Raw genomic sequence first — 16,934 nt, 5'->3', positions numbered from 1 at the left:
GTTGTTAAAGTAATTATTTCTTCTGGAAAGAAACCTGAGGGGATTTAAAGAGCTATTGTCTAGGAATTATGCTCTCCAGTAATGTCTCACAGTGGCTCCAATGCAGTGCTAGAACTAGGAGTTTCATTCCTTTATGACACAGAGGAGATAGCTTTGTATTAAAACAAGTAAACTTTTAAGTGCTTTTTATTTCACTAATTTTTCAAATATTTGTATGCAGATTGATAGAAGAAGTTTTTTTAAGTTTCTTCAGTAAATGTGTTTGATAAATTTAAATTGTAACTATTCATAGGTGAAAGAGAAGCCCAGAGTTGGCTGTGGGTGGAGGTGACTACCTACCTCCCCATTAGTTTTACATTGCTACATTAGAAATGGCTGATGCAGATAGCCCCCATGTAGCTTTCAGCAAAATTCAAAACAAACAAACCTTATCCAGAAATTATTTTCCATGCTTTAAAATTAATCTTAAGTTTTGTTTAATATTTACATTTTTTTTCTCTAAAACGTGGAACATTATTCTGACTGTAAATTTCTGTTGTTTAGTTGTTGCTAATTGCCCATCTAAATTGTCAGTTGTTGTTGTTGAAAAATTTTTTATTTCAATCGTTTTTTTTTCTATCTGTCGTTTTATGTTAAGAGTTAGTAATTATATCCATGTAGTATTGTATAAAATATTATCTGTTAATGTCTGCTGTGTAAATTGAAATTAGAGGGAAAGTGTTGTATTTGTTATTCATTATTAAAGACTATTACAAAGTTGTTACTGAGTATATACAAACATTTGGTTCATAAGTTCAAAATGTGACATTCCTGCACTGAATTTGGAAAAGGGTGAATCTCCCACATTTTAGAATTTTTTTTCAGTAATAAAGGTATAAACATAAAATATTAAATAAGACTCTTGAATTCCACTCCATTAAATGATAAACATTTTTATTCATCACAAAATGTGTTAATAATATCCACGTGTTTATATAGTTTTTTTATTTTACTCAAGCAAATGACTTATTATTTGTAATTACTTATTAATAGGAACAAGATGGTGAACATGCAGCAGTGGAATGGAACAAAGATTATATTGTTGAACCAGAAGGTGTTCAAGAATCTGCTGATGATCAGTTTCTTTTGACACCTTTCTCTAGTGACAGAGAGAATAATGAATCATATGAAATAACCTCACTTACACTATCCCAGACACACACAGAGGAAGTTAGCAAAGGTGTTGCAGAGCAGCCTGAACATTTAGATGATAAAGATCAGTTAAGTGAAGAAACTGAACAAAGTGTTTTCAACCTACTGAAAAGAAATCAGGAACAGTCTCATCACTGGTGTACTGATCATGAAGAATATGAATCACGTCACATGACATCTGAACAAGAAAATGCACTAACCTCTTTGAATATTCCACACGATACTTGTGATAGCATGGTGGAAGAAGATTGTGTAGAGCTTGAAGGAGTAGATAAATGTGGAGAAGATGACATCTTACCGGAAGAGTTTGATGACCATGTATCTTGTTCTATGTCCAGTGAATTGGCAATTAATGAGGAAGAAATGTCAAGTCCAACAGTTGTTGTGGCTGAAGCCACAGACTCTCTAGCAGAACAGTTAGAGGTAACCACATCTGTTCAGCTTCCACTTACACCAATTACTCCACAGACTCCTGGATCTAATCCTCCATCAATGATTACTAATAGCCAAACAGTTTGTAATATAGATGAAAATCTCCATGAGCAACATCAAGAAACTGTTATATCCTCAGCTGTTGTAAACTCTGTAGGTCAGACCCAAGAAACACTTGTGCTGTCTAACTCTGATAATGTCACAAGTCAGCCAGGTGATGCATCCAAATTTCAGGAACATTTAACAGAGGAATTTCATAACAATCTTGAATGTTTACAGACCACTTCTCCAGACACAGATCTTCATACAGGGGATTTTACTCACAGAATGGATGTTGTTGTTGTTGAAACTAATCATACATCTCAGCCTCCATCCTCTACTCCATCAACCCCTAGTGGATTTGTTGGAAAACACAACTCCACTCCAACACCACAAGACCTGGCTAACATGGGAGTTTACACTCCAGACTCTTCAACTAACAGTGTTATTTCAAATGGTGGTTTCAATTCTGTGGAAATTGATGTGACACAGCTTGGTCTAGAATCTCCAACTTCCATCAGCAGTAGCGAAATGGCTCAAAACTCTGTCGAGCCTCCACAGCCAGCACCAACTCCACAGCCTTATCCTGACTGTGCACAGTTACAGAACTACTGCAGTGTTGCTCAGCCTCCACACAGTACTCCTCCACATGGAGCAATGGCAGCAGCTGCAGCTGCTATTGCTCAGGCACAACGACAGGCTCATATTCAGGCTCACAGTTGTTCATCTAGTGGCCTGAAAAATTGTAATAAAAGAGTGGCTGTTCCCTCACAGCATTCTTCCACAGCTGTGTCACATGGACATACAGCCTCCTCTCCTGTGTCAAGCTTAGTGCAAAGTAATATGGTTAGTGTCAACTCTCCATCAATGAATACTTTACTTGTAGGTCAGTCCTCCATGTGTTCTTCTACCAACTATATGAACACTGTGAACATGGCAGGAAACCCAGCTGGATCATACATGGTTGGTGTTCCAGTTGCTACCATGATCCAGCATCAGACTCCAGCCCTAGCTGTTGCTGCACACTCACAACAACTTCAGCCACAGAGTCACCATAATATAAATATGGGAAATCAAGCCTCTGCCACATTATCTGGAACTATGCAGCGCCTTACTCATGTTAGTGTTGGTCTTCCTCCATCTGCAGTCTCTGCCTGTGCTGTATCCTCCACTGTTCCAGCTGGGTTCCACATTCAATCACCTAATTACTCCTATATTTCCACTCCTAACCCTACACCAACACCTAATCCTCCATCTCAAGGCAATTATAGTTGCAGTCTTGCCAAACTCCAGCAGCTAACAAATGGCATCATGGACATTGGTCCTCCTCATATGTCTCCTGCTTGTAACACCATGACTCCACCACCAAATTTAACTCCTCCTTCACCACAGGTGAATATTACTCCTCCACCTCAGATGCAGCGTGGGATTGCCCCAACACTTTCCAGTCTGCAGCCTCAAGGATCAATACCGTCCAATGCCAGTCACGGCTATGGTCAGTATAGCCACCGATATCATGCTCGGCAGATGCAGCGAAGCTCCAATGTTGCAATCAATCACAATCTAGTAGCAGCAGGGTACCAGACTTTAAATGGGGTTAGTTACCGTATGCCACAAGGACCTCCTCCAGGGGCAGCAGCAATGGTTAACACTGCAGGTTATATCACCAATGCAGGATTTATCAACTCTTCACAGTTGCAGACTGCTGCAGTTCCAATGGGTGTTGTAAATTTCAACATGCATCCTCAAGCTCAATACCAAGAGTCCATTCAGCCATCAAGATCTCAAAACACTATGTACACTGCATATGGGTATCTGAATGGAGGTTTGCCTCCTCAGGCTCTGAACCCAGTTATGAGACGATAGCCATGAAATGATCAGAAATCTTCTTCTTCTTCCTGTTGCAAGCCAGATACTATCAAGTATTTTTAAAAACTAATAAATATACAAAGAAGGAGCATTAAGCTTCTGTACAGAAATAGAGCTCCTTAATAAATAAATAAAAAAAGAAGCTGAACTTGTGATGCCAGACTACATTTTAGAGGTGAACTATTTTCTCTTAACTCAAATTTTTTTGAATGTTTTATGAGTGATAGAATCATATGTGGTTTGTTGTGTTTCTGGCCACATGCACAATATCAATGTTAATGGTGCTGGCCTAAATGGAACCTTGCAGCATACCAGTATGTGTAACATTGCTTATAGAGATTTCTGTTCCCATTGTTGTATTATGCCCATTGTGTACATAATGCTATTAGAGACATTAGATTTGGACTTTGACTGATGCTCTTTTCTTGTTTCCCAATGATGTAAGTAAATGTGTAAATATTATATATATGAATAAATAAATGAATAAAATATATATATAAATATATAAATATAGCTATAAATTCACCATTGGGATTTATGGATGGGGAGGGGTACTCAGTTTATTTTGAATGTGATAGTGATATAACTTCTACTTTTTAAGTTTGTATATAGATTGTTGAGTAATTCATACAAAACATAAAATCAAGCAAGGAAGAACAAGCCATTGAAAAGCTTAAAATGACCAGTTTGGTTGGTGTTTTTCATTAATGAAAATAAACACATTTAATAGCTTAAAGTGAAATTTGAGTTATGATTTTATGCAATGTGTCTGAGTGTTGTGAAATGTATAATCATGCACAATAAGAAAATGACGTGGGTAGACATTTCTTAGTGTACTGAATGACTTTGTATATCCTACCTATTAGAAAACGCTTTTTTTATATTCACTTTTGTCCATAAACTTAACATAATCATCAATTTATTTGAGAATTGGAGGTCTGTCAGTTGATGCGAAAGACAACCTCACTTCATGAAAACTTGTGATATTATTCATAACTGTTATATCATCATTTCTTAACAGATAAAAACATTTTGACAATAATTACAATAGTATTAAGAAAAGAGCTTGGTCTAAGACCAATTCAGCCAACTGATGTTAGAGATTTTTAATCTGCAAGTGCATGTTAACAGGTGACTGTTTTAATTGTGATCATATTCAGTACTATTATTGCTGCTTCTAATACTATAGCTGCATGGTGTTATAACATAGGAACCCGAGACACTACTTTCTAGAAGTGTATGTTATTAGTCTCTAGTAGAACAGTTCTTTATGATTATCTGTTTTGTGGAAGGAAAACCATAGAATATATTTTTGAGTAACAGTTTTTTTGTGCCTTGATGCAGTTGTTGATTACTTCATAGTGGCACACCGCCTATTACTTGCATTGTTCACCCTGATTGCTGTATATACTGCTATGCCAGAGAAATAAATGTTACCCTTTGCACCAGCAAGTGGAACGTTTTGGTGTGATTTTGTTTCATTTTACTTTTTTTAAAACTGTTTTAAGAGTATGTAAACTACATTCTTAGCTGTGTTTTAATTCATTAGTTTTCTGTGTCGACTGAAGAAAAGCTGTTATTAATTGTAAACGACACTTGTTCGACATCCTACCAAAAACCAGTTTAACGCAATCACATTTTTGTAAGATAGTTCATCCTCTACCTACCTTTGTAAATTATAGACGTTAAAAAAGTTGTATTCAAGCAATATCTGTTTATCAACATGAAATCTAACACTTACAGAATGAAATAAAAATTGTTTACAAATATACATTAACTACCCCAATAAATAAAAGCACAGTGGATATTTTAACCATCGGCAGTGTTTTTTTTCTTTTCAAATACCAATTGCCCTTATATTTTGTACCAAACAAATATTTTATTAGTACCTCGAAGAAAGATAGTTACCCACCCCCACAATATATATATTTATATTGAGATGGGTGTGTGTTCAATTAAATGTGGTATGTTCAATCAAAGTCGTCATCAGTATGATTTATACGCGACTCTAGTTGAACAAATGAACTAGGTACATAAAAGGACGGATCCCAAACGTTTCTGACAATATGAAAATACGTACAGTTCGAAAAGATAAACATTGTTCCTGTATTTCGGACGTTATTTCTTATATTCGGACAATTACTATTAGAATATTAAGCAGCTAATAAATTCACTACATTTCGAAAGGTCGGGCATGCAAACAGCTGGTAATGTATACAGAAAAAAACTAACATCGGGAAGTACACAGTAATTATTTCAGGGGGGGGGATAGGAAACTGAATGTCTCACAGAAAATTAATTTATAAAATTGAAAAAAAAATTAAAGAATTAATACTGAAATTTATTCGTGAAAATACATTTTATAGCAGTTATTCTGTCCAGGGGAATGTTTTTTGATACTTGTAAAATCATTCACAGTCGTAAGTGTTCGTAATACCACGATAACAATATCCAGGTAGCCTTATAAAGTAGCGTATACAACCACCAGTCTCAAAACTACTCATTTTTCTGACTTAATTTTTTGCACATAAAACAATATTAAAACTAAAAAGGTTACATACACAAATTTTTAATAGTTATATAATTTATTTCATCAGTAGAATTGAAGAAACAAACTATAATTACATCAAATAATAGGAAACAACTAAAACATGCATTTGCCCTTTAAAAATTGCAAGAAATTATAAATAGCCTCATAAGATGAAGTCATGGGCAAGTGGGCAATTAACAATATATTAATCTTCGTATGGACTAGGGATAGTCTATGCTAAAAATGACTCCATGTTGGAATGAAAATGGAAAATAAGTATTGTTAATTGTGTATAACATCTATAGAAATAACCGAAACAAATACACAAAAGCTACGAAATAACTGAAAAGATGTGGGAAAATATTATTTTCGTTCTAGCTTAACCCAATAATAAAAATTACATTCCAAATTCATTTTGCGATGGCACATAGCACAAACCTGCAAGTATAAACACAGCAAACATTTATTAACATTTTATATGGTTAATTTGTATTTGCTTTATGTATATTACTATAAATAAATGTATAACCATTCCTCAGGGGCTTTGAAATATTTGATTCGTTGTGTTACGGGTTCACTTTAACGAGTCAGCTATCGTTGAAAGTATTGTATTTTGTAACGATTGTACTCATTATTTGAGTTTTCGTAATCTGAAAAACAATACTGTATTTTCATTTTATGTCCCTTTCACTGTGGTGGCTCAGTTGTATGTCTGAGAGCTTATAAAGATAAAAACCTCTCTCTGATACCATTGGTGAGCACAGCCAAATATTCCATTACGTAGCTTTATTTTTAATAACAAGTAGATTCTGAAAATTTTTTAACAGCGCACAGAAAACTATTGATTTGTTTCCTTAGGAGTATACCCCCCAACCTACAAATCCCTCGACCTATCTCCGTGATAGAAAATATCCACTTCCTGACGCAACCTTAAGAGGGCTAGTTTGTTTGTTTGTTTTTGAATTTCGCACAAAGCTACTCGAGGGCTATCTGTGCCAACCGTCTCTAATTTAGCAGTGTAAGACTAGACGGAAGGCAGCTAGTCATCACCACCCACCGCCAACTCTTGGACTACTCTTTTACCAACGAATAGTGGGATTGACCGTAAACTATAACGCCCCCACGGCTGAAAGGGCGAGCATATTTGGCGCAACGGGAATGCGACCCTCAGATTACGAGTCGCAAAGAGGGCTAGTTTACAATGTAACTACAAATTATAATAGTCACTAAATAGATTCATATTTACATATAAAGTTAGTCTCAATGGTGTATCGAAACCGAAACAGGCCAATGAAGTTAAACGTGTAACCTTCCTTTAAAATACCAAGTGCAACGTTTATAATCTCGGAATCAGTGATAAACGTACCAGAAGCCATTAAAATAAACTTAAGTCCTCTGTTATCACAAAAATGACTTAAAACTGTGTTGTTATCGGGTACAGAGTCACTTAAAGCAATCAGGTGAGACCTCCATTATAACTGAATGCTCGATAGAAAGTGTTGTACAGAGTTAATCTGTATTCTCAAGCTTTGAACTAAGTTCTGAAGAATGAAATAGATTGGATAGGATGCATAACAATGTGAAACAGTAAAGATAGAAATCATAACGAACAATAGTGCCTTTACTGGAACTTTCAAAGTTCTCACTAAAGAAGAATCTCTCTCATACTAAGAAAACATAACGTTATATTCATACACAATAATGCTCTTCCTTTCTACGCTAACAAAGTGAATATTGGGCATTCGTATTGAAAAATAGAGGGTATTGTAACCTCAATATATCACTTAACCTACCAGTGGAAATGATTGCTGCCTACTTCTACAGTGTGTTTAACCTTAGAAATATTTTGCGCGAAGGCATACGTGAATGATCTACACCAGAGGTGGGCAACTCCATGGCCACTGACCATATGTGGCAAGCTCGGGTATAGGAATCAACTTTCTCCATCATTTATTTTTTCATCGCAAATCCGGTAATCAGCAACTGCACTGCCTCACGTCATCGCTAATGTCGCGCGCTTCATCACTGCCACAGACTCCGCCCATTTGGAACGTCAGTCTGGTTTATATTTTTGTTATCGAGTGTGCATTGTTTTGCATGCGCTTGTAAACATATTTTTATTGTGTAATTTTTAAGTGTTTAAATATATTTTGTTTTTAATCCAATAATATGAATAAGTGGATAAATCGAAAACGAAAGAATCCAGATGATGGTGAACACTCAGAAAATGAAAACAATTTAGTTGATTCTGGCATTACTGTCGAAAAGAGAATAGTGCGTGACTGAAAAAACGTGAAACGAGAATTTAATGAAAGTTGGGAGTTGAAATTTGCAGTGATTGAAGCAAATAATAAGCCAGTGTATCTTTTGTGTAACGGACTGGCATGGCCAGGTGGTTAAGGCACTTGACTCGTAATCTGAGAGTCGCGGATTAGAATCCCTGTCACACCAAATATGCTCGCCATTTCAGCCGTGGGGGCGTTATAATGTTACGGTCAATCCCACTATTCGTTGGTAAAAGAGTAGGCTAAGAGTTGGCGGTGGGTATCGATGGCTAGCTGCCTCCCCTCTGCTAAATTAGAGACGGCTAGCGCAGATATCCATCGAGTAGCTGTGCGCGAAATTCAAAACAAAACAAACTTTTGTCCAACAAAGTTTTTAGGAATTCAACTTTAGGCAACACTTTAACTATTTTCATAACGAATATTTTGTAAAATTTCCAGTTGATAACAAATATCGTATGAATGAAATTTGCTGTCTGAAAGCACAACTTCATGAATAAAAGGGAGGCCTAAAAAGATTATCGATAGAACTAGTTACGTTAGCTAACTATAAAGTAGCTTGGATTTTGGGTTCAATATCTAACTTCAGATCTTCAAGTGAGGGAAAAAATGCTTGGCCTTTGTGGATTAAGAGGTCGAACACATGGGAAAAACATCTTTAAAAAATTCTTGAAATGTCAAAAAAAAATTCAATCTGGATTTTAAAAAACTGGTTTCTGTTACAACATACGGTGCTCCCGCCATGACTGGTGCGAAATTCGGATTTTTTTCTCTTTTGAAACAGCATCTAACTGAAAATAATGTGAGGTTTACGCTGCCATCTTTCCATTGCATTTTGCAACAGGAAAATTTATTTGCTCAGATGTCTAAAAGTGATAAATTGAAAAATTTGATGAACATTGTTGTAAAAATTGTAAATTATATTAGAAGTGGAAGCTCTCTCATACATCGAGAGTTTGTTCAGTCGTTGAAGAAAAGCAGTGACTGTACTTTTGGTGATGTTACTGATTTTGCAAATGTAAGATGGTCAAGTAGAGGAATAGTCTTGGAACGATTTATTTCTTTATTTCCTCAAATAAAAGAGTATCTTGTAGAAAAAAAGTAAGACTGAAAATTTCCCTGAAATTGAAACATTGTTATGGTAGTGGGATTTGCACTTTTTGTGCGACATGATGGCTCATTTTAATAATTTTAATACGAAGCTTCAGGGAGGAGGTAAAATAGTAAGCAAGCAATCACAGTCTATTCATGAATTTCAGTTAAAGCTAAACCTCCTTGCAGAACAGTTACAAAAGAATAATTTGACACATTTTGCAAAGTTGAATAGTATTTTAGAAAATAATAAGGACTATGATTTTTCTGATGCTAAAGATGATCTCTATGTAAACTGGATCAAAAATGTATCTCAAAAATTTGAATCACATTTCTCTGAATTTAAAAAATTGAAATTGATATTTAAATTTTTGCATGATCCATTTGAATTTGACTTAGGAAAATTAAGTAAGGAAATTGCATCTTTTTTGTCTTTGGATGAGTATGAATTTGAAGACGAGATGTTTACCCTGCAAAGTGTAGAACGTATGAAAGGTAAGGAAAAACGTTTTATCAGAGAGATGTGGTTCACTATTCTGATAAATGAAGTCTTCGAAATTTAAAGATAGCAATTTCAAAATTACTTTTCATGTTTGGATCCACATGGGTGTGCGAATCAAAATTTTCTACGCCAGATTTTCTCAAGTCTAGTTACAGATCTCAGCTTACTGACTTAAATTTAGAGGCAGAGCTAAGATGCTCATTTAGCATAGGTATTAAGCCAAATTTCACGAAACTTGTTAATGAAAACCCACATCAATTTTCACATTGAAAGTTAGTTGAAATGCAATTATTTTGATTAACTAACATTTCATTTTTTTATTTTTTCAATAGTATGGCTAGTGTTGTTTCCATTAGCCGCTGTTGTGGCCACCATGAAAAATACGTTTCCCACACCTGTGCAAGAGTAGCTCGGCTATTTCTTTGACTAAAATTCTGTGTTAGATCTACACATGCCTATAGGTGTGAAAATTTTAGAAAGTTTGTGAAATAGCTTTAAATAAAGGGGTAGAAAATATCCAGTATCGCTATATACTACAGAGCTATGGTTACTTCATTAGTAATTACTACCAGTAAAATAAAAGCAACTGATCCGTGCAGTCATTTTATTGTGAACTTTGTATTATTATTTTAATTCTGCTGGTTTGTACTGTTTTCTAAAAGGATTTTTTAGCATCACATAGTGAAAATGTGCTAAACGCAGAAAATTTGTGAATGTCTAGAATTTTCGAGAAGCTTTGTGGGATAAATACTGCAAATTGAAAAATACTAGTGAGTTAGAAAGTTAGTGAGTCTGTTAAAGTGTTGATGATTATTACTAAATCACCAAGTGTGTTAGTCAACCAATTTTTAGTTTATGTCGTAGACATGAGAGTATATTTAATTGGAAACTGACTGTTAAGTTATATTTGTGAGTTATGCCTAGGGATCAGTGACTTGTAGAATTTGTAGGAGAATAAATAAAATGTCTTCGCTTTATTAAATGGAATACTTTGCATTATTTCACCGAATACTAAAAAGAAACTGCTCAGTAATACCAACCTTATATTACAATTGCAAACAAACCTCACTATAAAATAAGAACAGTTACTATTATTTCAGTATAACTATTCCGTAAATATAAAATTAATTACATCTTATTTATCAAAGTTCGTCAATACCGAGAGTCGGAAATTATTAAAATCCATAGGCTTAGGCTAGACAAAATATCCATGCTTCCAATATTATGAAAACTTCTCTAATAAATATTTAAATTCACTTGTGAAATAACAAATTCTACTTTTCTTTTGTTATGGTTTTTGTTTTCTTAACGTTTTTAATTGGCCGGCATGGTTTGTTTGTTTGTTTATTGTTGAATTTCGCACAAAGCTACTCGAGGGCTATCTGTGCTAGCCGTCCCTAATTTAGTAGTGTAAAACTAGAGAGAAGGCAGCTAGTCATCACCACCCACCGTCAACTCTTGTGCTACTCTTTTACCAACGAATAGTGGGATTGACCATCACATTATAACGCCCCTCACATCTGAAAGGATGAGTACGTTTGGCGCAACGGGGATGCGAACCCGCGATCCTCAGATTACAAGTCGCACGCCTTAACACGCTTGGCCAAGAGTTGGCGGTGGGTGGTGATGACTAGCGGCCTTCCCTCTAGTCTTACACTGCTAAATTAGAGACGACTATTTATTTATTGAAATAATTATTAACATTGATATATATCTTGCATTGTTTATTAAAGTTTGTATAAAATCCTGACCTTGCACGTTTATTAACTGTTTTTGGTAAGTGATAAGCTTTATATTCCAATTTACAAAGGCCCGGCATGGCCAGATGGGTTAAGGCGTTCGATTCGTAACCTGAGGGTCGCGGGTTCGAGTTCCCTTTCAGCTGTGGGGGCGTTATAATGTGATCGTCAATCCCACCATTCGTTGGTAAAAGAATAGCCCAAGAGTTGGCGATGGATGGCGATAACTAGATGCCTTCCCTCTTACCTTACACTGCTAAATTAGGGACGGCTATCGAAGATAGCTCTTGAGTTGCTTTGCGCGAAATTCAGAACAAGCAAACCAACTTATATTGCTATCAGTATAACAGTTCTGTATATGAATAAATTCTACTTTTGTTTTTAATTCGATCCTGGTTGTAATTGCTCTTTGTTTTACTCTGTTACAAATTTATCTCATGTTCTTGCCAGGCAGCCTCTTAACGAGCTTATCCAAAAGTATGTCTTCACTATATTTTGAAAGGTAAGTTCTACTATGTAGATGGCTAGATCACCCACATAAGGGCGGGGCTTTCTTAAGTATCCATTTTCAAATGGAAAATGTTAAAGAAAAAACTTCATTTGTAAGTATAATTTATATAGTTCTTGAAAATATAACTACTGAAAAACCTTGTGTCAAAAATCTGGCATTCAGGCTACATTCTCTTATATTTTTCCACTTTCGTAATGACGACTACTGTTTTTCACATGTATTCTCCTTTGCCACATTACATCGTACCTAAAGTAAAAAGCAAATCAATTGTATATAACAAAACTCTTTACTGAAGATTCAGTTACATGTCACTTGATAAAATAAAGATTATTATTTCAAGTTCTAGTATAATGAACTAATCCAGAACACCTAAATTTATAAGTATTCCAAACACTTAAAATGTGCATTTAAAACAACAATTTTCATTCCATGAAAACTTTTCTTCACAACAATTCAAACTTGTACTTGACATTTGTTAGCAAACTTGCTTTATTATTTAATCACACATCAGCAAAGAGTTGGTTAATAAATGTTTAAGACTAGTCTATGTGACATTTAGAGGTAAGTCTTGAACGTAAAGGAGCTCACACTAATCTTTCCGTATGGCTTTAGCTATCATATATTTATTGTTAGTCAATAATAGATCTGTTCAGTGATTTTACTGTATATGTATATATAAAAATATTGACTGCCCGTAAGATTTTCTATAGTAAACTTCCATAAACACAAATGTAAAAATTGATTTGATCTTTACATTTGTTCGGTAAATCCAGCTATAATACGCTAATTGTAATAAGAATCGTTATTTTGTATAGGACTACTTCCACATATCATAAACATAAGCTTTTATTATAATGTAGCATTATATTAAGAACTTAAAGAAGTGCAAATGGCGATCTACCTTAGTCATTATGTGAACTCCTTTACAAATTGCATGCATCTCACCATGTACCCAATTGCCTGTTTGTTTGTTTTTTTAATACACAGACCTACAATTATCGTTCACAGGTTTGGCTTTGTAATTTATTAATCATATAAACCTGAAACTATCACCACATGTATGTTAGTTATACAATTAAAGAGATACACATTTATTAGGTAATCTCACTTTCAAGGATTTTCTTTACAAAAATGAGTTGATTTGGAGTAATATCTTTCAAATTTACGCTATCCTAACCACATGCACATGGTGGAGATTAAATTTGGCCAGAAAAGCAATATGCACTCTACATATTCCTCTCTGAAACAAAAACAAAGTACAGTAACTTGTATTATGATGCGAAGAAACGACTGTTGTACATACTCTAGTTATTTTTCTTATTATCTGTATCCAGACTATCCAAAGTGTGAATTTTTTTATGAATTTCTGTTTGTGGCGTCATATTTCATAAGCCTCTATCGCCACATCTTGCATTAACACGTTGTTGCATTTCAAAACAACAGATGGCCCTACCGTATTTATTAAAATACATACGCAAATAGATGGCCATGTCAATGTTTCATTATAATCAATATATGCGTGTAGTATGTTAGTTAATGTTGTACACCTGATGGTAGTGTTAGAAGTGTTCATTTTGCACTGTTTTGCTTTACATTAGGTGTTTATGAATTTAACCCTCAAACGTTATACGAGCATGAATTGATTTTCTGAATATATAAATTGTGTACTTACGTGATTTTTACTAGTAGTTTACTGCGAATAAATATATTTCGGAGAAAAAGGTTTCTTGTACTGAAGTTTAAAGGGCCTTTAATGTCAAGTAGCCTAATTTACTTTTTCGTAATTTGTTATAAATTGGCAAAGGTGTTGATGTTGACTTAAGTTTATTAATATCTGATTTAACACCAGTGAGAAATTTCCAGTTACAATTTTGTTCACTGGCTTTGAAGCAATTCCACTTGAGAAATTGTTCTAGCTTCAGCTTATCAGCTCAACTAATTAACTCTTACAAGATTTGAGCCTTTAAACATATTCAACCTTGAACCCACTCCATGATTAAATGCATTTTTTTCGTCTTCAACCCTTAGTTTCTTTCAGAAAAATAATTGGCAAATCAATTATTTCAAACATTTTAATATTTGAGATCTAATGGTAGCTCAAACAATTATAGCAATCATTTATCATTTTTACAAAACTTCACTGTAAGAACACTTAATCCCTTAATAATATTCAATTATTGGTTCATTCTGACTGACAAAATAATATTATTATTAGCATTTTTCTCCATTATTGTTTTTACTTATAAGAATGTCACAAATTTGAACAACTGCCAACTAAGAAAAATTCAAACTCTTAAGTTTTTAGGAACTTTATTTTTTATTTTTTCTACTACAATTGTTGTATGGCTCTAAAATAACCTTGAAAATTAAGATGGTTAAGCCTTTTTTAACATATTTTCTTACTATAGTTTGTTTATCCATTTTACTTTATTTCTACATTTGTTCAGCTTTCTATTTTATTCATGATTATATTTCCTATTATATTTTTTCAACATACAGGCTGGTACTGTAATATTTTACCCTAAATTTATTATTTAATAAGACAGTGAAGATACTAAATTACAGTGAAACAATTCTTAAGAGAAAATTTTACATTTAAAATTGCAAGATATAATTTTTATATGTAAAAAAGGCTCTACAAGTGGGTTTTCTCGACATCACTGAAGATATAATTTTGCCTAAGTCTGGTAATTTTATTAAACAATCTTATTACAATATACATCAGAGTATAACAATGTTTCAAACTTTAAGATAATGATGCACTCAATTGTACAGAAATGATGGCTTTTATGAAATGTTTGTGAGAATCATATGATGAATTAAATCTATGGTACAAAAAACAAACCTATGTGTTTAGTAGTATCAATCATCTTTAATTAATTGAAAATAATGTACAACTCTTAAAATGACCTTCTCTGTACCTATAGGTTTATATCAAATTTAAACTGAAGTTTCTTGTCTTTCCTTGTAGAGGAACACACAAGTCACTTATAACTCAAGATAATGTGAAAGTACAAATACTTTTTCACACACAATCTGTCATTCAAGTGATGTGCCTCTTATCTTGTGGAAATACAGATTTGTATATAAAAATAGAAACTGATTATCAATGATAAAGTTTTAGCTCATTCAAGCCCTTTACAAATAAAAAGTATATTTTATTATCTCCATTTGTTTTTAAAAAAAGGTGCATGTTATGCTGCATGTGTAAAAAAACTGTTACATGTAGCAATGTCTCTTCTTTACTTACTAAATTCTACAGGAAGAAATAACACAATGGTCATCTTAATACAGCTCACACTATTACTAACTCAATCAGTATGGGACAATGAAATCCTAACATGTTCCCTAAATAGATATACGACTTAACATTATGTTCTATCTAAAACGAACTTTACGTTAAAAAAAAGCAGGATAAAGAAAGAAAAAGACTGATTATAACCATCAGTTCATATAAATGTGAATTGAAAGAGAATTTCACACAAAACAAGCAAAGAAAACAACCTAGGCTTCATCTACAAAAATTAAAAGTGGTACATTATTTGACACATGACAATAATCAAGGCATAGAAAACTTAGATAGCAGTTCTTTGTCTGAAAAAAACAAACAAAAAAACTATACCTGTATTTATTGCAATAAACTATACCCAAAAGTTTGCAGTGGTGGACTGGCATGTTTACATTGAATTAGCAGAAGTCCTGATTGCTTCAGTGATTAAACCACCAATGATATGACAAAAGACTATAAATACTTGAAGTATTTCACACACTTTAAAAATGATTAAAATGGAATAGAATAAAAAACAATGTATTTTATTCTATTCCATTTTAGCTGTTTTAATTTTTAACAAACAGAGTGATAATTGTTGCTTCTCACAACTATCATCACTTCAACAATGTTATATGTCACTTAACCTTACATTTCCACATTTATACCAATGATAATTAATTCTCTTTGTAATCTTTGTTTTTAATTTAGTACAAACATACCAATCATATGAATTTAAGCTTTCTTATACTGGTTCTTTGAAACTGTTTTATTTTTATCATAACAACAAAGCAACATGTGTATTTTCTTTGACACTGTTGATATAATACTACTATGTAAGTAGACAAAATTCATGATTAATATAATTCTATTTAAAAGTGTAACAAATTACATTAAGGTTGTCTAATTCATTGAAAAATATTAAAAAATGAAATGATGTTTAGCTCTCAATACTCAAAAAAAATATACAAGTTTCACATTTTCTTCACAAACTAACTATGAGATTGTCAAACAAAATCAATCCCAACCTATTTTATACAATAAAATATTGCTAATCCTTGATATTATTAATTCAACATTTACATCTAACTTAATAATATGGAAAAAATTTCTATTTTTTTTTGTTGAATGTAAATTCATAGAAAAAATATGTGATATCCTGTTTACTGGTAACTTGGTTTAATTCTCTTAGCTGCTTCAATAAGTTCAGTCTTGTTAGCAGTATCACCAAACTCCATTTCCCTATGTTCATAAAGAATTCCAGTGTTTCCTGGACCAAGCACAAAAACACCTGAGTAAAAGAACGAAAAAAACGTTTTTAAACTAAAGGACGAAAATCAAATAAAATTCCAACAAGAGTGAGCCTAAAAATTCAAGAATTCAGTTTTGTTGCTGAAAATATATTTTGTATGTAATTAACAAATCCTGAAAATAAAAACGAAATAATTTCAATGACTTATTTCCAAACTAAAAATGGTT

At 33.4% G+C, this 16,934-nt stretch overlaps 2 protein-coding genes across 5 annotated transcripts in view; one reads left to right on the top strand and one right to left on the bottom strand.

Moving 5' to 3' along the window:
• LOC143246272 (uncharacterized) overlaps window positions 1-4,983 on the top strand; it is a 94,793-nt gene extending 89,810 nt beyond the window's left edge. For all 4 annotated transcript variants that reach the window (XM_076492725.1, XM_076492723.1, XM_076492724.1 and 1 more), the window contains one exon: window positions 1,033-4,983. In XM_076492725.1, the coding sequence (XP_076348840.1) occupies window positions 1,033-3,528 (2,496 nt within the window). In that variant the 3' untranslated portion in view covers window positions 3,529-4,983. The remainder of the gene's footprint in view (window positions 1-1,032) is intronic.
• Window positions 4,984-14,480: 9,497 nt separating this feature from the next.
• Window positions 14,481-16,934, bottom strand: part of LOC143246271 (peroxiredoxin-like 2A) — a 31,880-nt gene continuing 29,426 nt past the window's right edge. The window contains 1 exon segment of the mRNA XM_076492722.1: window positions 14,481-16,746. Within this exon segment, the coding sequence (XP_076348837.1) occupies window positions 16,619-16,746 (128 nt within the window). The 3' untranslated portion in view covers window positions 14,481-16,618.

Source organism: Tachypleus tridentatus, chromosome 3, assembly GCF_004210375.1.
Source record: "Tachypleus tridentatus isolate NWPU-2018 chromosome 3, ASM421037v1, whole genome shotgun sequence".
Lineage (NCBI taxonomy): Eukaryota > Metazoa > Arthropoda > Merostomata > Xiphosura > Limulidae > Tachypleus > Tachypleus tridentatus.
The sequence above is the reverse complement of the archived record's forward strand: the minus strand, read 5'-3'. Positions and strand labels throughout refer to the sequence as shown.